The sequence below is a fragment of the Odontesthes bonariensis genome, chromosome 21 (genome assembly GCF_027942865.1).
Source record: "Odontesthes bonariensis isolate fOdoBon6 chromosome 21, fOdoBon6.hap1, whole genome shotgun sequence".
In the NCBI taxonomy this organism is placed as follows: Eukaryota; Metazoa; Chordata; class Actinopteri; order Atheriniformes; family Atherinopsidae; genus Odontesthes; species Odontesthes bonariensis.
In genome coordinates, this window is record NC_134526.1 from 32,586,095 (window position 1) to 32,611,262 (window position 25,168).

At 44.7% G+C, this 25,168-nt stretch overlaps 2 protein-coding genes across 3 annotated transcripts in view; one reads left to right on the plus strand and one right to left on the minus strand.

Annotated features, from left to right (window-relative positions):
- Positions 1-5,774: 5,774 nt before the first annotated feature.
- clpp (caseinolytic mitochondrial matrix peptidase proteolytic subunit) lies at positions 5,775-11,073 on the plus strand. The gene is made up of 7 exons (XM_075454267.1): positions 5,775-5,948; positions 6,946-7,047; positions 8,274-8,345; positions 8,432-8,528; positions 9,212-9,399; positions 9,500-9,605; positions 10,357-11,073. The coding sequence occupies exons 1-7, from the start codon at positions 5,937-5,939 to the stop codon at positions 10,587-10,589; spliced, it is 810 nt and encodes a 269-aa protein (XP_075310382.1). The 5' UTR covers positions 5,775-5,936; the 3' UTR covers positions 10,590-11,073.
- Positions 11,074-11,235: 162 nt separating this feature from the next.
- aldh3b1 (aldehyde dehydrogenase 3 family, member B1) overlaps positions 11,236-25,168 on the minus strand; it is a 25,326-nt gene continuing 11,393 nt past the window's right edge. For both annotated transcript variants that reach the window (XM_075454262.1, XM_075454263.1), the window contains exons 5-10: positions 24,751-24,836; positions 24,527-24,608; positions 23,939-24,331; positions 14,726-14,892; positions 14,542-14,641; positions 11,236-12,708 (exon numbers count right to left, since the gene is read on the minus strand). In XM_075454262.1, the coding sequence (XP_075310377.1) occupies positions 12,521-12,708; positions 14,542-14,641; positions 14,726-14,892; positions 23,939-24,331; positions 24,527-24,608; positions 24,751-24,836 (1,016 nt within the window). In that variant the 3' untranslated portion in view covers positions 11,236-12,520. The remainder of the gene's footprint in view (positions 12,709-14,541; positions 14,642-14,725; positions 14,893-23,938; positions 24,332-24,526; positions 24,609-24,750; positions 24,837-25,168) is intronic.

Consider the following 25,168-nt stretch of genomic DNA (forward strand, 5'->3'; position numbering starts at 1 on the left):
TTAAAGTTAGTGAGTAAATGTGCCTTCAACGCAAATACAATGGGCCTCATGCAAGAACATTTTCGTATTTTTATTCTAAATTTCTCTCACTTTTTTCGTAAGAAGGTCTCGTACGAACACGCCACGTCAGATTCAACAAACGCTCTAACTTCAGAAAAAGTGTGTAAACCACCTGCGTAAATGATGAATGCCACCCGTTCGTATTTAAAGGGCACGTGCACGACAGTGGTGGCTGCTGACTTTTAAAACAGGGGAAGCCCATATTATGCGTTCAGGGTTGTAGTGGCTCGTGCCATCCCAAAGCAGAAGATAGCAAAGTTAAAAAGAATTAGTTATAACATAGCTGTGTCTAGTATGACAAGTATGCCCAGCAAATACACAGAAAGAAGGTATAGACTTTGAAAATTCACACAGCAAGGCCAAAATCAAGTATGATCGAATCTAAGGCCTGTAAATGGCTGGATCAGAATCTGTGGAGCATTTTTCCCTGTCATAATGAATACTTAGAGTTTGATGGTGGTGGTAAGTATTCTTAAAAAAGGTAACATTTGTGAATGGGCAGCATGAATTCTGGAAAGAAACAACTAAAAGTATGAGTGAAACTCCGACAGCACTTTCACAGATAACCAGTCTCTTTCGTATCCGCTTTGGGACTAAAGTTCCAGCGTGCTTCTCCCCGCTTAAAGCAATGCAATGTAACTTCTCAAAAAGCCCACTATGGAGCTCCCCCTACAGGCTTGGAGGTAATGTACGGTTACACTGTCGTAAATACAACACCCTTTCGCTTTCGCTTTCACTTTCACGGTTGTTGACGAACCGGCGAGGAGTCAGAAGGTGCAAGCTATGTCGACCGAGAAGGTAAGAGTAATCAAATGTACCTGGGAGCGTGAGAGGGGTCTATTTGTTTTTGCGGTAGGTGTGCCAGAAAGCAAGTCGAAGTACTTCCGCTCAGCTCCCGGGCCGGTCCTGCAAAGTTACATAGCGTAGTTATTCCAACTCAAACCCCCGAAGGGCATAGGAGACAGGCCAATCGTAATATTAAAACTCATTCTAGCCGCACAATTTTTTTCAAGCTGTTATTTTAAGGTAGAAATGTTACATAGTATTGCTTTACAAATTCGGCTGCCACAAAATCTCTCATGATGGACAAACGCTAACTCCAATCATCCCGACACAGCCCCTCATACTGACACGCCCACGTCTAATCTACCCCCAGAGACGCCGGGCAGCCTCGGAAGTGATGAGTTTTTGTCGATTTAGCCAATGATGACCTGGAATTGTAGAAAAAAACTTGACTCTCCCGCCCCCTCCTGAAGCCGGGCAGCCCTCGGCTCGGAAGCCTGGCTGTTAGTGGCGGCTTCATAACATGATTTCCTCTGTGAACGGCGGCCATTTCAGAACAAATCACTTCATTAAGCTACAGGACAACATGTTGTAATTATGAAAGTAAATGCAGTATTGGGCATATCTTGTGTTTTGTGAATAACTGTTTTATCGTCAATTTAACATTGAAGATGTAGCAATTTCGCCAGAGAATGGGAGAGGCTGCCCGGCTTCCCGTGTTGTCTCTGAATAGCCGCGGCTGGTGCACGAGGATAGTAAATTTGCATACTCCACACCCAAAATGATACCATATAAGGCTGTGCTTCCTCTCTCCTTTGCCAGGACGTGTTGAGTCATGAGAATGGCATCAAGGCGCAAAAAGAACAACTTTAGGGGCTCTGAGACTGAAGTTCTGCTTTCAGAGATCCAGAAAGGAAAATCTGTCATTTTTAGCAGAGTCAGCAGTGGAATTACGGGACCTGCTAAAGCCAAGAAATGGGAAGTTATTACGAGTGCTGATAATTCTGTGTCACCTGTAGTTCGTAATGTCACCGAAATTAAATTAAAAAAAATAAATGGTTTAATATGAAAATAGCTTTAAAAAAAAAACGTCTCGCCATGATTAGGCGCTCAATGACTGCAACTAAAGCCGTGCAATCAGTTGTTCAATTCAATTCAATTCATTTTTATTTATATAGCGCCAAATACAACAAATGTCATCTAAAGGCACTTACATAATAAAGTCCAATTCAAGCCAATTGGAATTAAATTCATTGTAATCATAATTATTCATAAAATAATCCAATTCGTTCATATAGAGCCAATTCAAAAACACTTTCCTAGCTAAGGAAACCAACAGATTGCACTGAAACTTGTCTTCGGTCCAATCTCCCGTCCTGAGCGTGCCTGAGGCGACTGTGGAGAGAAACGACTCCCTTTGAACAGGAAGAAACCTCTGGCAGAACCAGACTCAGGAAGGGTGGCCATCCGCCTCCACCAGCTGGGGTTTGAGAAGACAGAAAGAGGGGGAGGGGGGCACTGTAACACCATTCAAAGGATATCTGTTGGAACAGGGAAACACGAGTTAATGACCACAATAATGTCACATATACATAAAGAGAGTAAAGTGAGGAAAGGTGTGACAGATGAGGCCCCCCAGCAGTCTAGGCCTATAGTAGCTTAACTATGGGATGTTTCAGGATCACCTGAGCCATCCCTAACTATAAGCTTTATCAGAAAGGAAAGTTTTAAGCCTGGACTTAAAGGTGGAAAGGGTGTCTGCTTCCTGAGGCCAAAGTGGCAGCTGGTTCCACAGAGAGGGGCCTGATAACTGAAGGCTCTGCCTCCCAAACTGGCAGCTGGTTCCACAGAGAGGGGCCTGATAACTGAAGGCTCTGCCTCCCATTCTACTTTTAGAAACTCTGGGAACCTCAAGTAAACCTGCAGTTTGGGAACGAAGTGCTCTGTTAGGAAAATATCTTACAATGAGATCTTTAAGATATGATGGAGCTCGGTCATTAAGAGCTTTATATGTGAGGAGAAGAATCTTAAATTCTATTCTGAATTTAACAGGGAGCCAATGAAGAGAAGCTAAAACTGGAGAAATATGATCTCTCTCTCTCATCAGAACTCTGGCTGCAGCATTTTGGATCAGCTGGAGGCTTTTCAGAGAATATGTGGGACAGCCCAATAATAAAGAATTACAGCAGTCCAATCCTGAAGTAACAAATGCATGGAGCAGTTTTTCTGCATCACTCTGAGACAAGATGTTCCTGATTTTAACAATATTACGAAGATGAAAGAAGGCAGTCCTAGAAACCTGTTTTATATGCGAGTCAAATGATAAGTTCTGGTCAAAAATAACTCCAAGGTTCCTCACTGTAGAACTAGAAGCCAAGGAAATACCATCTAGAGTAACTATATAGCTAGACAATTTCTCCCTGAAGCGCTCAGGTCCAAAGATAACGACTTCAGTTTTGTCTGAATTTAGAAGCAGACAGTTCTGAGTCATCCAGGTCTTTATGTCTTTAAGACATGCTTGTAGTCTGACCAACCTATTGGGTTGAGTTGTTGCCTCATCATGATGGCACTTTGAAGGGGGGGGGTCTATGAGGGGGGTCTTCTGGCACCACACCTTCTGGTCTGCCTGGGCTGGTTCAGGTGGAGACCCTCGTTCATGGCAATATTGTGCAAATCTGGCATGCCTAATTGTTAATTGTGATCCATGGCAAAATAGACTCAAATCCAGCTGCGATCTCCCTGCGTGCTTTGAACTCGAAAGGAATCCCTCTCGGCTGCCCTATTGCATCCAAGTAAACGTGCTTATCCCTGATGTAGCCATCACTAGATCTTTTAACTCTCCCTTTTTCCACATCCAACCCCAGCATCTCGTTTACCTTGTCATACACTAACACAACCGATGTCTTCCTCCTCACCAGTGCCCAAAGACCTATCCACCTGTTGGGTAACACATTTAACAAAACATCATCTCCACACATCCAGTAACTATCGGCTATTGGGTGTGTCTGATCCCCAAAAAGGTACAGAGTCGGAATTGTCATCTCTATATTTTCACATTTTTGATCCAAAGGAACCGGATTTTCAAACCACACAGGTGTCCTGATAAATATTGGTTTCATATTTGCGTGTGGAAACCAAGACAAAACCCATGCGACATTGCATTTAACAGTATTCCCTACGTGAGTTCCACTGTCATTTGTAAATCCATCACTTGTAAAGTATTCAAACTCACTATCGTAGTCTACTCTATAATCAGTGGGAGGCCCATCCTGTGATGTACTCAGATTAAATTCAGCACAGGAAGACTCTGTGGCCCTTCCCTTTCTCGAAAAAATGATGTCATTTCTTTGCCCCAAACATCAATCTGCACTTAATCCCACACATAGGAAGCTTAAATAATAACCAATTATCCTCTTCAGGTGTAAACCTACCTTCTCTGCATTCCCACCGCACAGTCCCTGAAGGTGTGTGGCTCTGGAACAACAACAGGCAATGCTCCTGGAGCGTCTGCGCATATGAGACACTCTGTCGCTGTCAGTTCTCTTGTAGTGTACCATGCCCAACTATACCACATATTCTGTGCTGCCTTCCCCCACAAACCATCTTCCACAGTTACACTGTTTTCCTGTCTCTACATGTACTTCCTGCTTCTGAAGAGTGCAGACGTGTCTCTGCTTCCTCCTGCTGCTTACTGCTTTATTCACTTTTAAATCATTCTACTTCTTCCCACAAGTCTTGGGTATAATTTTATTCTTTTTCTTTTAATTGTATATTTGTAAACTGTATTAGCCCTCCTGTTTACAAAGAGAATGGACAGAACAATGTCTCCTAACCCTGCAGTATCAGTGAGCTGCACAGTGTGAGCTACTCTTTGTGAGGATAACACAGCTCCAGAAGAGGATTGAAACACTACAAGACATTCGTGCGAACGAGGAATTTATTGACTCTATTATAGCTCCAGTGCAGGCTGTGGAGCCTTCATGTGCCAAAGGACTAACTCAGATCTTTCTACACGGGATCACAGCTGATGTGGAATCTCACACTGCAGACCTGGCTGACACACTTCCCTGGATGTCCAAATGACACTGGAATATCTGGTGAAGCTCCCAAACCGGACGGTCCGACTAATATCTCCCACTGGAACAGTGTTGGTGCCAAACCAAAGTCATCAACCCCAGCCAGGATCTGGTCTCATGTTGTCCGTCGCAGAGGTAAACCCAGCACCAAACCTAAACCTCCAGCACTCACTACGCCACCTGAAGTTCTATTGCATAATAGATACGATCCGTTGACTCCAAATAGAGTGTGTGATGATGAATGTAACCCAAACATGAAGACAAACAAGAGAAATGGCCCCAAACCTCAGCCAAGGGCTAACCAGATCATCAGGAGAAGCCCAAATCCCACAACCAAGGTGAGGACTACAGAAGTGATCGACACCTCCACACAAAAAGGAATAGACACCATTCTGATCGGGGACTCTATAACACAGCATGTCAGAATGGCAAAGACGGAAAATATAACTTTTTCTGATACATCAGTCAGGGAACTGATAGATATCTTGCCGACCATTCTGTCTACTCATCCAGATGGCACGAGGATCATTGTCCACACAGGGTCTTTTGATATTCTGAGAAGGAAGACTGGCTCTGAGATCCTGAAGAAAGACTTTTCTCTGCTGTTGGAGAGGCTGTGCGTTTTTAAGACTGAAGTTGACCATTCTTGCAAAAAGGTTTATGCACACATGCAGCTTGCTTAGTATCAATCAGATTTCCACTAACTTTTTGTAGCAGATAGTAAAACTTAGTCATACAACAACTTTTACATGAATGTATTAATTTTAAATTCTTTACATCTTAGTTTGGTCTCACTGTTATATAAACGATTGAAAGAAGAAACACCCTACAAACAGTTGGGGGCGATAATGCAACGTGCCGTTGTTGCCTGAAAGGAGGTCAATGAAGGAGAAGGAGAAGAAGAAGAAGAAAAAAGAGAAGAAGAAGAAGAAGAAATGCGTAACAGGTCAAACTGAAACTGGTTCCGGTACAGCTGGGGTCACACGGAGGGGGATAAAGAGCTAACATACATACAAAATGCTGTTACGAGTGAGTACTACAACTAATTTTATTCACTGTGTGTGTCAGAAAACGCTCCTGGAGAGTTTTCCTTCCGGTCAGAGCGGCGGTGGCTGCTGTGCTGTGGGACGGTTAGCTGTGAGCTAGCTGTTGTGTAAGCCTGTTTAAAGGCATCACCTGCAGACATGCCTGCCCACAGACCACCACAGCCGCGGTGGGACACATTAACTGGGGTTGGAACATCTGGACACGGTGCAGGTGACCGCGGGCACAGTCTATAAAATGTCCCTGTCGTCGCTTGTAACACACGCATGGTTATGAGATGGTTCTGAGATGGTCAGGAAGTTGGGCGGCAGCTGTCTTTACAAACTCGTAGAACTATAAAAGGGTTTTGACAGAAATGGAACATCTGTACCCTGAAAATGTGGTGTTTAACCGAACCTTCCTGCACGTGTTTATCTGCGAGGACGTCGGAGGACCTTCAGGTTACGTCACATGAGAACACACTGAGCCCCCTCCAGATGATGTTGGATCAGGATGTCTCATTAGCCTTGCGTTACCTGACTGATGAATATGATATTAATAATTTCGTTGTAAAGTCATACATGTCACGTAAATAGCTGTGTCCACCTAATCTAGAGGCAAGTCTCACGTGAACAGGGCTCGAGCCAAGGTCTTAGCCTGCCGACAGGGTTTAATAGCAGTTTGGGAACATGTGGCTTCTTCTACGTGTCCAGAATAAATGTTGTTGACTGTTAGAAGTGTAACGGCTGTTAATGGCTCAGGAAAAGAGTTTGACTGGTAAGCAGAGATGTGGAAGTGGCTGATGGTCTGCCAGTTCCACCAATAACACCACCAATAATCCGGATTATTACTGACTTAATGAATCCTACTGGATATCTATTATATATATATATATATATATATATATATATATATATAAGTTATTATTTTTAATTTTTAAATGCATCTAAAGGTTTTTCTTTGTTTCCTCGGTTTTTTTTTTTGTTGTTGTTTTTTTTTTTAGAGGGTTCTGAACATTGGGAGGCTGACACTGGAACACAGCAGGTCCGTTCACCACAGTCCTGTATGGAAGAGTCCTCTCATCCCAATAGTTGTGGAGCAGACGGTGAGTGAAATTAACCTACAGAAACTCAAATTTAGATCGGAGTTAGTTTTTTAAAAAAAATTTTAAAGTATTTTTTTGGGCTTTTTATGCCTTTATTGGTAGGATAGTTTGAGAGAGACAGGAAGCAGGGGGCAGAGAGAGGGGAAAGACATGCAGCACAGGGTCGCTCGGTGCGGGACTCGAACTGGGGCCAGCTGCAGCGAGGACTGTAGCCTCTGTACATGGGGCGGCTGCTTAACCCACTACACCACCGACCACCCCCGGAGTTAGTTTTTAACGATGTAGCCTTCTGTGTTGCTAATGATGGATCTGATTGTAAATGAAAAATAAAACTATGGTAGAACAGCTTGATAAATACGTATTAAAACTATGGTAGAACAGCTTGATAAATACGTATTAAAACTATGGTAGAACAGCTTGATAAATACGTATTAAAACTATGGTAGAACAGCTTGATAAATACATATTAAAACTATGGTAGAACAGCTTGATAAATACATATTAAAACTATGGTAGAACAGCTTGATAAATACGTATTAAAACTATGGTAGAACAGCTTGATAAATACATATTAAAACTATGGTAGAACAGCTTGATAAATACGTATTAAAACTATGGTAGAACAGCTTGATAAATACGTATTAAAACTATGGTAGAACAGCTTGATAAATACATATTAAAACTATGGTAGAACAGCTTGATAAATACATATTAAAACTATGGTAGAACAGCTTGATAAATACGTATTAAAACTATAGTAGAACAGCTTGATAAATACGTATTAAAACTATGGTAGAACAGCTTGATAAATACGTATTAAAACTATGGTAGAACAGCTTGATAAATACGTATTAAAACAATGGTAGAACAGCTTGATAAATACATATTAAAACAATGGTAGAACAGCTTGATAAAGATTCTGGAACACAAAAACTGAAAAAAAAAACAAGTTTGACGTCCCACAGAAGCCACTATCATTGTCTCATCTATTATGTGGAACTTTCTCATTTCAACCAATGCAACAAGTTTGAATGATAACATGGAGATATTCCCCTCTTTTCTGTATGGCCACCCAAAGTTTTTCATGTGTAGGTCTAATTCAAGAGCAGTTTGAAAAAAGAAAAGAGCTTCCAGAGCTGCTTGCAGAATATCAAAAGGCTGAAAGGATGGTCATGGTGGAGGGTTGTTTGGCCCAGCCCTGGATAAAACTGTTTTTTTCCCTCCAGGGGAGAGGTGAACGAGCCTATGACATCTACTCTCGTCTCCTGAGGGAGAGGATCATTTGTGTCATGGGTCCAGTAAGTTTAAAGCTGGATATTACATATTACCGTGTTTTTAGAGCAATTTCTAAACAAGCTTTCCTTCCTCTGTCCCATTTGCTCAGATTGATGACTCTGTAGCCAGTCTGGTTATTGCCCAGCTGCTCTTCCTACAGTCGGAAAGCAACAACAAGCCCATCCACATGTACCTCAACAGTCCTGGTGAGCCAGGCAGTGAAGTGGGGTCATAGTGTTGTCAACATTGAAGCGCACACTTGTATGTTTGCAGTTCACTTTACTTTGCAAATCCTGATAATATGTCCTGCAAAGAGCTGTAAGTGAAGAGGCTTCGTATCAGTAACCACCATTTCAGAAGGAGGAGGCGATGTGAATCCATCTGTTCAAAGTGCTTCAGACAATGTTAAAACATTTATGGTCCAGAAGGTGTCCAAACTGGACTGGTAATAATTCTTAGTTACACGCTTTGTATAGAAAGTATTCACTTGAACCCTGAGGAAAATAATCAAACATATTTGTGGGGGTGGGTATCGCCACTGATTTCCTGAATTAATGAAATAACTCGGTTTCAGTTCAAATTTGGCATGGCTTAAAAGGGAGGTTTTCCCAAAAATCTAATCCACTTTTAAGTGGGGTCCATCCTTAAACATTTTGCTCTGCCTGTCATGTCCCCCCTCCTCACAGACAGGACAGGTTCTTCCCAACATGTGCATCAATCTTACTGCTCAGTTAGACAGAGGGCACAATGAGATTCAATGCAGATGATAAAAATAAAAAACTGGTGTTGTATTTTTAACTAAAAACTTTCTAACAGCCCTACTTATTCATGGAGTTTTTAATGCATAAATTCCTGCATGACAGCCTCTGATTCTGCCTTTTCTGTTCAGGTGGTGTGGTGACAGCAGGCCTGGCCATTTATGACACTATGCAGTACATCCTTAACCCCATCTCCACCTGGTGTGTGGGCCAGGCAGCCAGCATGGGCAGCTTGCTGTTGGCAGCAGGTACAACGGGCATGAGGCATTCTCTGCCCAATGCCCGCATCATGGTTCACCAGCCTTCAGGCGGTGCCAGGGTAAGCGGGAGCTGTTAAACTAATCAGAACTCTGACATTAAGGAGGAGGGAAACATTACTCAATAAAAAAGACGAATACTATTGAGTGCTCTATGTGCAGGGTCAGGCCACAGACATCGCCATCCAGGCCGAGGAGATTCTGAAGCTTAAGAGACAGATCAACTGCATCTACGCCAAACACACAGGCCAACCGCTGGAAACCATCGGTATGTTTGGACAGCCCTCCACTGGCTGTCCACATGTGGGGACTGAGACACATGTCAGGAGGCCCCGAAGTTCATTTCCCCACAGATTTCACAGCACAGAGACTCAGCATGCAGTGCAACTCTGTGGTTACTGCTTCGGGTTGTAGGGCCTACCCTATTGGGAAGTCAACAATTGCTCAACTCATTTATTGTTCACCATGATGAATAATCACTGCAGTTTTGTGACATAAGTGGCTTTGTAATCTTTAAGTGATAGCCTTTTTGGCCAATTAGTAGAATATCATCGCCCTGCTGTTGGAGTATGTTTCATCTCCTCACACTGATCGACATGTGTTGGATTATAAAACATGTGCTGTCATCATTCTCAGCCAGTGTCACTGATGCAAAAAAGTCTTTCTACATTAACAAGATTCTGGTCTCCTAACTGGTCAGAGAGCATCTCCTGTCCTAGCACTGACCCTGTACTTCCCTACCCCCTCTACTGCACTTTATCTTTCTGTACTTCCCTCTGTGCCTGCACTCTATCTCTACACTGTCACCTCTCATAGTCTGACTGGTGGTTTCCTTCTATGCAGCTTATTGTAATTGTTAGCTTTGATGTTAGCTGTAATGTTAAATCCTCATTTGTAAGTCACTTTGGATAAAAGCGTCTGCCTAATGCAGAAACAGAAACATAAACATAAAAAAGAAACTAATGCAACAAAAAGCTTACCTGGTGGTGAATGGATGCTGATTTCTCTCTGACTCTTAGAGGGTGTGATGGAAAGAGATCGCTACATGAGCCCCATGGAGGCCCAGGACTTTGGCATCATCGACAGAGTACTGGTCCATCCACCCCAGGCAGGCCAGGATGAGCCAGAGTTGGTGCAGAAAGAGCCGCCAGCAGCAGCCGCCGCCAATCCCTCACCACAACCAGAGACTGCAGACCCGGTGCAGGTCTCCCCTGGGACCAGCCCCACCTCTTCCTGCAAACCTGAGCCATGAACTGTCCACAGCAGCATGGTCTGGCATCTGCACGATTCCATGTCTGATGGGTCCTGAGAGCAAACACCCAACCTCCATGGAGGTCTTTTCAGAAGTAGGTCTCTCCTCCCACTACTCAACACCCTACAGGCTACAGATTCTGGACTCACCTACACTGACCTGAAAAGGACAAGTGCTAACCTGAGGGGGCAGCTTTTTGGAGATAATAAAGTTAAAATCTGGTAATTACTGCAGTCATCTTTTTTTGCCCTGCACATTCAAATCAAGCACTCAGTTCTGAAGTAGCTCACTGTATTTCAGATGAACTGACATTGTAACTGTGTGAAAGAAAGCTGCTGGAGTTGTGGAAGTGTAAACCAGTTCATTTCTGGAGGGGAAAGCGCGTTACCCCCACACGGCCATCTGCTTCAGTAGTTCTGCTTAAAATGTCTATTCAAAGCTGGAGAGATCTTGTATTTGTAATAAATCATCATTTTGACTGTAATTCATAAAGTGTATTTTTTTCTTCTGTTTAAATAAGCTGAGGGCTGACTGGTTTGGTTTGGTTTGATGAAAAAGCTACTCCTGAGGATGTTTGGAGGTGAAAATAAAATGTAAATACTGCGAGAAACAGGAACCAACTGACCAAAGACGACACACACAGGCAGAGGTTTTTAAAAGACAGCTGTATAAAACAACACGACATCTCAATGCAAAAAACTAAGATGAGCCATAGGAGATTAGCAGGTTAAAAACTGAGTATCCAGTGGAGATGGAAAACAGGAGAAAATACAGCATGGGATATTTTACTAAATCACTGTAAATGCACTGCCTGGCTCAGAATAAAGGTCATCACCTGGATCGAATGAAGTGAACAGGTGTGAGCTGAACAAGTTATCCCACCTGAACTGAGGCAGAGAGGAGCCCCCCACACACATCCTGTGGTTGGGGAAATGAGGTTCCAAATATTGGTCTGCTTCAAGCACACCAAACCAGTGAGGCCATTACTGTTCCAACTCAAAGTGTGTTAAGGATTGTCCAACACATTAGTATAACCTGGACGGATAGTGGTGAACCGGAGGAAATGTGATCAGAAAACATCTTGGACGGTCAGAGATCACTTAAATGTTTGAGAAAAATGGAAGAAAATCATCAGAATGCGCAGCTATGTTGAGCATTTCCACACTTCCAGTGTGAAGACAATTCAAAGTACTGGGACCTACCAGCTGTCTGGCTTTGAGAGAAGTTTTCTGGAGAGCATACAGGTAGGACTCTGGAGCAATGGAACCGCTGCACCAGTGATGGGAGCATCGGGGGACCCAGAGGCGTGGATTAAGTGCTGCACCCATCGTGCCCTGTGTCTGCTGTACAAACCTGCGGTGGCAGCATCATGATCTGGGCTTGTTAGGTCGAGCTTCATCAATGTTATGTGCCAAAAAGTGAGCTCAGCTAACCACGGAGTCCAGACTTCCAACTCCACTGAGAGGCGTTAGGATGCTGTGGAGATGATGATGCAGTGCTCCAACTCCATCATCAATGCAAGATGTTGAGGAAGAATTAGTGCCACAAGGTGAATGTGCACTGCAGTCAAAGTTAAAGGTGGCTCAATAAAATACTTGGGTGTTCATTTTATTTGAACTAGGCAGTGTATAAACTTACATCTATCACAGTGTCACAGGTCTGCTTTGTGTGAAGATGGATGCCAAAGAGCTATGTTAATATACACATGATCACGTTCTCGTTCACATGCCTTCATGGTATAAAAGCTTTTTTCTTTTTTGGCACAAACCTTCTCAGACAGCAATTTGCATTTAAACATTAGAAATTAATGTGTATCCCTAAACCTAAACAGCCATGGAAACTCGTAAGGTGTAATGAAGCTTTCACAGCTCACAGTGTAGATGGCTGTCATTGTTCATACGTGAGGAATATAATAAAACAAGCATACATGTTCACATAAGTGAGCAGCTGTTCCTGGCAGAGGTGGTCCAACGCAGCCATTTCAGCTTGTCCTCGCTGTACGGTGGATAGCGCAGGCCGTTGAGTCTCTCCAAAGTCCATCCACGCAGCATGCAGGCCCGCCGATGGCTGAAGGCCTCAAAGCCCCAGCGGCCATGGTAGCTACCCCAACCACTGGCCCCTGGATGGGCGAGTGAAAACCAGTCAGGCAAACAGCCGGACTGAGAACGTACGACTTTCAGGCAGGAGATAAGGGACCGGACCCTAGTCTCAGCCACAATGAAGGTGTTGTTGGAAGTGATAATATAACAGTTGCTGAGTGCAAATGTTCTGTTGCGTTAAAATACAACAGAACATCTAATATCTTGTTTCTGCTGACACTGATTTGTCAGTCAATGTCACACCATCTTTTTTTAAATGCAAACCTTTTTTCCTTTCAATAATTTATCACATATAATGAAAGACCTTTAACCCTTGCATCCCCCCATAAATCCACATGGTGGTCTGACACATTTGAATGTTTTGATGTAGTTCCACACATCAGCATAGGTTTTCCTATAATTAAACTTAGAATGCTAACTCAGTCACATATATTTATTATTACTTATTATATATACATATACATATATATACACAGTACATACGTATATATACTAGGGGTGGGCGGAAAAAATCGATTCATGTACATATCGCGATTTTTTTATGGGATGATTTTAAAAATTGATTTTTCTCCCCTGAATCGATTATATTACGTCATACCCGTGTCCAGAAAAACTTCATCAATTCATTACATTAAGTTATGTTAAAACTAGCCCACATTTGTGCTGTGTGGACATTTCAATTCATTTTGTAACTGTAAACTTTAAAAAATGCTGTACATGTTAAGTACCTCTTTTTGTCTCAGTTGAAATAAATGTCAGCTGCTGGACTGACTGACTGACACAGACTGATGTGCATTGTTTATGGGAATGACATTCATTCTAGAAGTGTATGATTAAACTTTTTTGTTTTTTAAGGAGGAAGAAAATTGCAATTACTGATTATATCGAATCGCAATACTTGTAGAAATCGCAATTATCAAGAATTGTGATACAAATCGAATCGGCACCTTCGAATCGTGACCAAAGCATATCGTCCCACCCCTAATATATACACATATGTGTGTATATATTGTAGCATGCCATTCAGGAAATTTGAATATATTGAATTAAATTTTGAATATATGAGCTGAACATGTATTTCAGTGCATTCAGCTCAGATCAACACTCAGCAGACTCCCACCCTGCTGAGTGTACCCACCCCTGCTGCCCAGCAGCACCTTAACTCGGCCTCACCAACTTCTGCCCCCACATGAGGATACACAGAGACCACATCTGCCCCCCCAGCTTGGGTCTGACCATCACGTTTGAGTTTTTTGCCAGAGAGAGCATGAAGAGTAGCTCCTACTGTTAAGCTTTGGGGAGAATCAGCTGTGTTAGGGTGTTTTGCTTACTCTTGAAACAATATTGATATCAGTACATCTTGCAGTGTCATGCTGTACATTTCAGAAACTCTTCTGATAGTTTTCCAGCCCAGGCACGTCTTTAGGCTATGCTAAAACTACTTGGAGAAGAAGCAAAGGACGGTCATACGTCATTAACCAAACATAAACCACATAAAAGCTGGCTGGACTAAGCTTAACAAGTGGTTCATCTTGTAAAACTTTCTCCCAGGATGAGCAGAGTCTACAGAGCTGTTATCAGAGCCATGGATGCTTATTCTGAGGATAAATATCCAACGTCTCTAACACTGACAAGCAAGGTTTCCTTTGAAACTGGTGTTTGTATGTCCATAAAAGTGATGGAAACCAAAGCTGGACTTTTTCTACCTTTTTTACTTTAAAACAAATCTGGTTTCATTTGTTCCTTTGATAAGACATATTATCCACACATTTACAGATTTTATGCTGCACCAATCAGTGCCCTTAAATTCTGTCTGAACTAATCCTGGTTCAAGTCAACAGGGTAGCACCTACCTACTCCTCCAAAGGGTAGACCCGGCAGGGTCATGTGGATGATTCCATCATTGGAGCAGAACCCTCCGCTGCTGGTGTTTTCCATCACTGTCTTTGCAACCTTCACAGAAGAAGGACAATACAGTCAATTGAAATAGTGAACATGTTTCCATGGCTGGAAGCAGTTAGAGTTATGTGTCCTTACTGAAGGTTCATCAGAGAATACATAGAGAGCCAGAGGCTTTTCTCCACGATTAACCAGGTCAATGCTTTTCTCCAGAGACTCGACAGTCAGTATGGGCAGGATGGGGCCGAAGATCTCCTCTGCCATTAGGGCATCATCCTCAGCCACGTCCACCACCACCGTGGGAGCTACAGAAAGCACACAGACCGACCAGAAAGCATTGAGTACTGTTTTCATTTTCAGGACTTGGGATGTGGTTAGCCAACTTTAACTTAGACTCCAGCCATTTCAAGATTAAAGCATGTTTTCTTTGGAAAAACACAGATTCAGTCAGAGTACTGCAGTGTGTATCAGAGTGTTCTCCACCTGTGTAACATGGTTTATCTCAGTATACATGTGGAAAACCTTTTCCAGCTGTTACCCATAAAAGTATCGTATGACTTGGTGCCTCCAAAAGGATTTTGTGAGTATAATATGTGAACTTATGTCCATGACTTGTGAATGCTGAAATGAGAAATGGACTGTACTTATCTAGCACTTTTTATAGTCCTGTCAACGACTACAAGCCGCATTCACCCATTCACACACATCATTGAGCCTGTACAGTATTACAGGCCAAGTCTCAGGAGTCAGAAGTCAGGGATCAAACCATCAAAGTCCCATTTGGAATTCCTTCTGAGCTCCATCCACTCCAACTGTTCAGAATGTCTCTCAGAGCTCCACCTCCAAGTTAGTGAACACCAACTAATGAGGGCATGTACAATGGAAGTGAAAGAGCAGCGCAGGTGGTGTGGATGTTGAAGACAACAATCAGATGATATGTTAACAAATTTCCTTGGTCAAGGTGGAGTTGAGGCACGTTTTATTATTTAGGCATGTTTGCAGCATTTGCGCTGCATTCAGGGTGTCACATGGTTGGAGCTTTTGTTTTCCACAGCAGACACTTTCCATGAAGTGCCTGAAACTCTTCACCTGTTGGCCACATTGTCCTTACTTCTTCAACATGACACACGTGTGCAGGCTGCCTGCTTAGTGGCTCGATTAAAACAGGAACCAAGAACAGGAACCCTCTGTATACCCTCTGTATGACCTCTGTATGACCTCTGTATACCCTCTGTATAACCTCTGTATACCCTCTGTATACCCTCTGTATAACCTCTGTATGACCTCTGTATACCCTCTGTATGACCTCTGTATAACCTCTGTATGACCTCTGTATACCCTCTGTATGACCTCTGTATGACCTCTGTATACCCTCTGTATGACCTCTGTATACCCTCTGTATACCCTCTGTATGACCTCTGTATACCCTCTGTATAACCTCTGTATACCCTTTGTATGACCTCTGTATGACCTCTGTATACCCTCTGTATGACCTCTGTATGACCTCTGTATACCCTCTGTATGACCTCTGTATGACCTCTGTATACCCTCTGTATGACCTCTGTATGAACTCTGTATGACCTCTGTATACCCTCTGTATGACCTCTGTATACCCTCTGTATGACCTCTGTATGACCTCTGTATAACCTCTGTATGACCTCTGTATACCCTCTGTATGACCTCTGTATGACCTCTGTATACCCTCTGTATACCCTCTGTATACCCTCTGTATGACCTCTGTTTACCCTCTGTTTACCCTCTGTATACCCTCTGTATGACCTCTGTATACCCTCTGTATAACCTCTTTATACCCTCTGTATACCCTCTGTATGACCTCTGTATAACCTCTGTATACCCTCTGTATAACCTCTGTATGACCTCTGGATAACCTCTGTTTGACCTCTGTTTGACCTCTGTATACCCTCTGTATAACCTCTGTATGACCTCTGTATGACCTCTGTATAACCTCTGTATGACCTCTGTATGACCTCTGTATACCCTCTGTATGACCTCTGTATACCCTCTGTATACCCTCTGTATAACCTCTGTATGACCTCTGTATAGCTCTGTATGACCTCTGTATACCCTCTGTATGACCTCTGTATAACCTCTGTTTACCCTCTGTATACCCTCTGTATGACCTCTGTATACCCTCTGTATAACCTCTGTATACCCTCTGTATGACCTCTGTATAACCTGTTTACCCTCTGTATACCCTCTGTATACCCTCTGTATGACCTCTGTATAACCTCTGTATACCCTCTGTATAACCTCTGTATAACCTCTGTATAACCTCTGTTTGACCTCTGTATACCCTCTGTATAACCTCTGTATGACCTCTGTATAACCTCTGTATGACCTCTGTATACCCTCTGTATACCCTCTGTATAACCTCTGTATGACCTCTGTATGACCTCTGTATACCCTCTGTATACCCTCTGTATGACCTCTGTATACCCTCTGTATACCCTCTGTATACCCTCTGTATGACCTCTGTATGACCTCTGTATGACCTCTGTATACCCTCTGTATGACCTCTGTATACCCTCTGTATGACCCTCTGTATGACCTCTGTATAACCTCTGTATACCCTCTGTATAACCTCTGTATACCCTCTGTATAACCTCTGTATACCCTCTGTATGACCTCTGTATACCCTCTGTTTACCCTCTGTATACCCTCTGTATGACCTCTGTATACCCTCTGTATGACCCTCTGTATGACCTCTGTATAACCTCTGTATAACCTCTGTATACCCTCTGTATAACCTCTGTATAACCTCTGTATAACCTCTGTTTGACCTCTGTATACCCTCTGTATAACCTCTGTATGACCTCTGTATACCCTCTGTATACCCTCTGTATAACCTCTGTATGACCTCTGTATGACCTCTGTATACCCTCTGTATGACCTCTGTATACCCTCTGTATACCCTCTGTATGACCTCTGTATGACCTCTGTATACCCTCTGTATGACCTCTGTATACCCTCTGTATGACCCTCTGTATGACCTCTGTATAACCTCTGTATACCCTCTGTATAACCTCTGTATACCCTCTGTATAACCTCTGTATGACCTCTGTATACCCTCTGTATGACCTCTGTATAATAATAATAATACATAGGTTTTATATAGCGCTTTTCCAAATGCTCAAAGACGCTTTACATAAGGAACAAACAGAAAGCATAGACAAAAAAAAAAAAAACAAGACATTATAAACAAGAGAAAAACACTGTTACAGACTTTAGGCACATGGGGGGGGGGGGGGGGGGGGGGGGGGAGAGGAACATTTTATCAGGTGTTGTAGGTGATTTTGAACAGGTGGGTTTTGAGCTGGCTTTTGAATGAGGGGAGTGTATCGGAGTTCCGGATGGTGGGGGGCAGGGAGTTCCAAAGGGTAGGGGCAGCGATGGAGAACGCTCTGTCCCCAAGGGTGCGGTACTTGGTCTTGGTGATGGGAGTGAGGAGGTTTGCATCAGAGGAGCGGAGATGTCGAGTGGGGGAGTAGGGGTGGAGGAGGTTTGTGAGGTATGGAGGTGCAAGGTTATTGAGGGCTTTGTAGGTGATGAGAAGGATCTTGAAGTTGATTCGCTGTTTTATTGGAAGCCAGTGAAGTTGTTGAAGGATGGGAGTGATGTGTTCTCTGGAGGGGGAGTGAGTGAGCAGTCGGGCAGCTGAGTTTTGGACATATTGCAGTTTTTGAAGAGCAGAGGAGGGGAGGCCATACAGGATGCTATTGCAATAGTCGAGTCTGGAGGTGATGAAGGCATGGACAAGTGTTTCGGCAGCTGAGGGGGAGAGAGTAGGGCGAAGGCGTGCAATGTTGCGAAGGTGGAAGAAGGCTATTTTAGTAACCTGGTTTATGTGGGATTTGAAGGAGAGTGTGGGGTCCATGATGATGCCGAGATTTCTGACCAGGGGGGAGGGAGTGACGGAGTGACCATCAATGCAGAGTGAGAAATGCTGGGAGGTGGGGAGGGTGGATTTTGGGCCAAAAATTATAATTTCAGTTTTATTGCTGTTGAGTTTGAGGAAGTTGTGATTCATCCAGGCTTTGATGTCAGTTAGGCAATTGGTGAGGGTGGAGAGAATGGCAGGAGTAATGGCAGTGGTGGTGATATATAGCTGGGTATCGTCGGCGTAACAGTGGAAGTGAAGACCATGGTGGCGGATAATGTGACCCAGTGGGAGCATGTAGAGGATGAAGAGGATTGGTCCGAGCACTGAGCCTTGGGGAACTCCGTGTGAGACAGGGGCGGTGCAGGATTTGTGGTTGTTGATGGAGATGTAGTGGAGTCTTTCAGATAGGTAGGAGGTGAACCAGGAGAGAGCGGAGTTGATGATGCCAATGGCTTGCAGACGGTTGAGGAGGATGGAGTGATTGATGCTGTCGAAGGCAGCACTGAGGTCGAGGAGGAGGAGAATGGTGAGGGAGCCGGAGTCGGAGGAGAGTAGGAGGTCATTGGTGACTTTTAAAAGTGCTGTTTCAGTACTGTGATGGGTTCTGAAGCCAGATTGGAATGTTTCGTACAGGTTATTGGAGAGGAGGTATTGCTTTAATTGTGCTGCGACGGCTCTTTCCAGAATTTTTGAGAGGAATGGGAGGTTGGAGATGGGCCTGAAATTGTTGGGGTCGTCAGGGTCAAGGCCAGGTTTTTTAAGGAGGGGGGTGATGGCAGCAAGTTTAAGAGGAGAGGGGACGGTGCCGGAGGTAAGGGAGGAGTTGATGGTGTCCGTGATGAGTGGGGCGAGGGAGGTGAAACAGGCTTTGACAAGCTCAGAAGGCATGGGGTCCAGGGGGGAGGTGGATGATTTCATGGTGGAGAGTATTTTGGAGAGGTCGGCTGTGGTTATAGGGGAGAAGATGGAAAGCTGGTGGTCGGGGGATGAGGGAAATGGAGGTTCAGAGTTGGGGGTGATGGCAGTGGAGGGTGACAAGCTGGTTGTGTATGTTATCGATCTTAGAGTGGAAAAATGATAGGAGGTTGTTGCACTTTTCCGGGGTGAATGTGGATGAGATATTGTCCTGGGGTTTGAGGAGTTTGTTTATTGTTGAAAAGAGAGTGCGTGGGTTGGAGGATCCAGAGTGAATGATGCCAGAATAGTAAACAGAGCGGGCTTTGTTAAGTGCAGATTTGTAGAGGTGCATAAGATCTTTGTAGGCGAGGGCGTGAACTGTGAGACCGGTTTTCTTGATTAATCGTTCTAACTGTCTGAGTTGTTTTTTAAGTTTGTGAAGTTCCGGGGTGAACCATGGGGATGAGTGAATGAAAGTGACAGTTTTGGTTTTCAGGGGGGCCAGTTTGTTGAGAGAGGTAGACAGCGTGTTGTTGTAGATGTTGACTAGGTCCATGGGGGTTGGATTGGTCGAGAGGGGGAGGCCGGAGAGAGTGCTAGATATGCAGGTGGAGAGAGCGACTGGGCAGACGGACTTCAGGTTGCGGAAAGTTATTGTGCGGTCCTGTTTTGGTTGGGGGGCAGGAATGTCAATAGCGAGTGTGATGGCCAGGTGGTCGGAGATGGAGAGGTCGGTGCTGGAGATGTTGTGTATGTGGAGGCCGGTAGAGCAAACCAGATCTAGGATGTGTCCACCTTTATGGGTGGGGAAATTGATGTGTTGGGTGAAGCTGAAGCAGTTGAGTAGGTCCAGAAAGTCCATGGCATGTTTACAGTCCGGGGAGTCAATGTGGAGGTTGAAATCACCAAGGAGTAAAACAGATGGCGAGATGGAGGACAGTGCAGTGATGAATTCAGAGAGGTCTGATAGGAATAATGGATTGGGCTTGGGGGGGCGGTAGATAATTGAAATTATGAGAGGTTTAGGGCCAGGGAGTTTGAAAGCCAGGTGTTCAAAAGATTTAGCGGCAGGGATGGAGAGTGGGCGGGGTTGGAGGTCGTGATGGTAGATGGCAGCAATGCCCCCTCCTTTGCCCTCGGAACGTGGGTTGTCCAGGTATGAAAATCCAGCAGGGGTAGTTTGGTTGAGTGAAAAGTAATCCAAGGGTTTTTGCCAGGTTTCATTTAGACAGAGAAGGTCGAGTTGTTTGTCGATGATAAATTCATTGAGAATAAGACTTTTATTGTTGAGGGATCTTGTGTTGAAGAGGGCGAGTTTCAGGTACTTTTGTTTTGGAATTGATGGGGCGGAAGTAGGGATAGGGCGGAGGCACAGCCCTTTTACTCTCTGGCGGAGGTTACAGGTGTTGGCGTTTGGCCCGTTCAGATGACGTGTGTTGTTGTGATGACGCGATGAGGAAGTGCGGGAGCCGGTGCGTGAGCTGCGGTCAGACCACAGCGACGGAATCCCGCCCATGGTGGCGGAACCAAAAACAAACTTGCGGCGGGAGCCTCGGTGAATATAGCGAGGACGGAGAAGAAGTCGGTGCAGTTCCAGTGTGGCAGTGAGCTCGGTGGAAGGGGGCAACTGGGAAATCAGCTGGCGGAGCTGCATGGATGTATAGCGGAGCTCCATGACCGAGGCTGTGAGGAGGCAAACACTGCTGGAGGTGGGCGGCGGCTGCAAAGCGCAAAAAGAGAGATGATGGACCAGGACCAACAGCCACAGCGTGGCAGATGGAGAGACCAGCCCGCCTGGGCCCGAAATTAATTCAGGCACAGACAAACGCAAAGCCGGCCAGCTCAGGGAGGCAGCCGTCCCAGCCAGCCAGGAGCTAACCGCACCGAGACAGATGGAAATCTGCCCGGATCTCTACCCTCAACCGAGTGGCGATGGAAGACGTCTGCTGAACGGGGGCTAGGTATAGCTCGGAAAGGAAGGCAGCTGGCCCCGGCCAGTAGAGAGGGCCAGTTAGCCGCACCGGTACAAGGGGAGGCCCCTCCGGGTTTACCTTTAACCTTTAGCCGTACGGCGATGGATCCAGAGGTAGAAGTTCTTAAACATCGGTAAGTGACCGAGCTAACGCACTCGGCACCGAGAGGGGTTTTGAAGCAGTTGCCCAGCAACACCGTGTGAGTTTGTTTTGTGAGATCCAGGGAGGTAGATAGTCCGTAATAATTTCGTAAAAGTTAGCTTTGATCAGCCGGTTGAGAAGCAGATTTAAAAAAGTAGGTAGCTACTGGAAGTAGTGACTAAAAAAAATATATCAAAAAACAAAAAACAACAGCAAAAGAGAGAGCTTTTAGAGGGAGAAGCGGCAGCCAAAATGCGCCAGCGTCCTCTCGCCATGTTTGTTACCATGGCAATGGCATGTATAACCTCTGTATGACCTCTGTATACCCTCTGTATACCCTCTGTATGACCTCTGTATAACCTCTGTATGACCTCTGTATACCCTCTGTATGACCTCTGTATAACCTCTGTATACCCTCTGTATGACCTCTGTATGACCTCTGTATAACCTCTGTATACCCTCTGTATGACCTCTGTATGACCTCTGTATAACCTCTGTATACCCTCTGTATGACCTCTGTATACCCTCTGTATACCCTCTGTATGGACCTCTGTATGACCTCTGTATAACCTCTGTATACCCTCTGTATACCCTCTGTATGACCTCTGTATACCCTCTGTATACCCTCTGTATGACCTCTGTATACCCTCTGTATGACCTCTGTATGACCTCTGTATACCCTCTGTATGACCTCTGTATGACTTCTGTATGACCTCTGTATAACCTCTGTATAACCTCTGTATAACCTCTGTATACCCTCTGTGTACCCTCTGTATGACCTCTGTATGACCTCTGTATGACCTCTGTATACCCTCTGTATGACCTCTGTATGACCTCTGTATAACCTCTGTATGACCTCTGTATAACCTCTGTATACCCTCTGTATGACCTCTGTATACCCTCTGTATAACCTCTGTATGACCTCTGTATGACCTCTGTATGACCTCTGTATGACCTCTGTATAACCTCTGTATAACCTCTGTATACCCTCTGTATAACCTCTGTATAACCTCTGTTTGACCTCTGTATAACCTCTGTTTGACCTCTGTATAACCTCTGTATAACCTCTGTTTGACCTCTGACCTCTGTTTGACCAATTAACTCAACTCAACTTTATTTATATAGCCTTTTAACACAGCTGTGGCTGAAACAAAGTGCTGTACAACACAAAATACAAGGCATAAAACACAAGAACAATGCAAAAACAACAATAAACAACAACAATATTAAAATAATAAAAACAATAACAGATTGAGAGTCTCATGCTGGGTTAAAAGCCTGGGAATAAAAATGGGTTTTAAGACGAGTTTTAAAAATGGGCAGTGAAGGGGCCTGTCTGATATAAAATGGGAGGTCGTTCCACAGTTTCGGACCGGCAGCGGAAAAGGCTCTGTCTCCTCTGAGCTTCCGTTTAGCCCCCGGTACCTCCAGGACCAGCTGATCAGCTGACCTGAGGCACCGGGCAGGAGCATAAGCATGGAGCAGCTCAGAGAGGTAAGGCGGGGCGAGTCCATTTAAAGATTTAAAAACAAATAAAATAATCTTAAAATGGACTCTAAAATGCACAGGCAGCCAGTGGAGGGAGGCTAAAATGGGAGTGATGTGCTCCCTCTTAGGTGTTCCAGTTAGGAGGCGAGCGGCAGCATTTTGGACCAACTGGAGACGTGCGAGGGAGGACTGGCTGACTCCAAGATAAAGTGCATTGCAGTAATCCAGCCGAGATGTGATGAAGGCGTGGATTACTGTTTCAAAGTGCGTGCGTGCGAGGAAGGGCTTCACCTTTGCCAGCTGCCTAAGATTAAAAAAAAGCTGGACTTCGGGGTGGTCGGTGGCGTAGTGGGTACAGCAGGCGCCCCATGTACAGAGGCTACAGTCCTCGCTGCAGCTGGCCCCGGTTCGAATCCCGCACCGAGCGGCCCTTTGCTGAATGTCTCCCCTCTCTCTGCCCCCTGCTTCCTGTCTCTCTCCAACTGTCCTATCATTAAAGGCATTAAAAGCCCCCCAAAAATAAAAAAAAATTTAAAAAAAGAGCTGGACTTCACTACTGCAATCAGTGCAATCTGGGCCTTCTGATAGTGAAGCATATACATCAAACTGACACCCAGCTGTCAGAGAAGGTGTGTTTCAATGTTCCGTGCACTGTCGGCACTGCTCGTGCACATCAGAATGTCTTCCAGCTGATTCAACATGCTAAATGAGCACCTGCTCAGCACAGTGAATGACCTGGATTTAATAATGGGACCTTAACGGCTATTTTTTGTCAAGCAAATTGACAAAATGTTTGTTTGGTGTTCAGTTTAACTTGAATAAGTGTCTCAGTCCGGCAGCTGTGTGAGAGCAGGAATACAGCTGTTTATCATATTGGCTCAGTGGACAGAAACCACTGCCTAATATATATTATTATACACCAAATGGTAATGATAATGCTTCGGGACCTACCTATGTATTTATCTTCCTGGTCGCTCTCTCCTCCCACAACAACCTTCCCACTGGTCTTTCCAAGCAGTCCCATCAGACGGGTCCAGTGTCGGGGGGAGACGATGCGGGACAGGTCGGGACTCTTCTGCGGCTCCTTGCTGTAGAACTCCTCCAGAACCAGGCGCAGCGCAGGCAGCAGGGCGTCTCGGGTGGCGGTTGAACACAGCACGTAGTCTGGAGCCACGCAGCTCTGACCAGCATTAAAGAACTTGGCCCACACCAAGCGGTGAGCAGCAGCAGCAATGTTCACCCGCCCATAGATGAGGCAGGGAGACTTGCCGCCCAGCTCCAAAGTCACTGGTGTCAAGTTGAGCGAGGCCGCCTGCACAACACTTCGGGCCACAGTCTGAGAACCTAAAAGGCCATGCTGAAAGGTCAGTGGTTGCACCACATTACATTCTGAAAGAAACTGGTGAATTCGGTTATTTATCTCAAATCTGACCTATGACAAGTGTAAATGTTGTACAATTGAACCCATTTTAAACATACTCTTGACATAGGTTATTGGACATTAGAAACCATGACATCAGAGCACACTGAGGCTTTTACCCGTGTAGAAGATGTGGTCGAATCGATTCTGCAAAAGGGCCTTGGTCTCTTCTGCTCCACCACGGACAACTGCATAGCAGTCCTGAGGAAGCAAGACTAGAATTCACTGGGCCAGGTTCCACCGTCTCCGGGCAAACACATACTGTTTACTAATATCTGGGTTCTTTTACAAAGTGGGAATTTTCCATTTCAGTGTCTCTGATCACTCAACAAAGTTGCTTTACCTGAGACAGATACTTGGGGATTAGCTCTGCTACCAGACTGTCTGTTGCAGAGCTGATCTCTGAAGGCTTGATGACCACACAGTTTCCTAGTCAGAGACATCAACCATCCGGGAGAGACATTAGTGACCAAGTTGAAAGCAGTAACATTTATACACTTTGGAAGTTATTTGTTGAAGCTCCAATGATAAAACATAAATGGTAGTTATCTCTCTACATACAGTTCATTTTTGGTCTCAAAACACTAAATAACTTTGCTCCAGAAGTTTTGAGGCTCGTCTCGGTGCCGTTTGCCGCAGCAGAACGCTTTGTGGCACTGGCGTAGCAGTGGCCTTCTTCTGGTGACTCCACCATGCAGCCCATTGTTTGTTTAAGGGCCTCCTTATTTTGCATCTTCAAACAGCCATGCCACGTTTTTTCC

Bases quoted from the DNA above. Each gene is read 5' to 3' on its own strand.
- clpp (XM_075454267.1), top strand. The intron at 7,048-8,273 runs GTGAGTGAAATT...TTTTCCCTCCAG, and splicing joins CAATAGTTGTGGAGCAGACG to GGGAGAGGTGAACGAGCCTA. The intron at 8,529-9,211 runs GTGAGCCAGGCA...TTTTCTGTTCAG, and splicing joins CATGTACCTCAACAGTCCTG to GTGGTGTGGTGACAGCAGGC.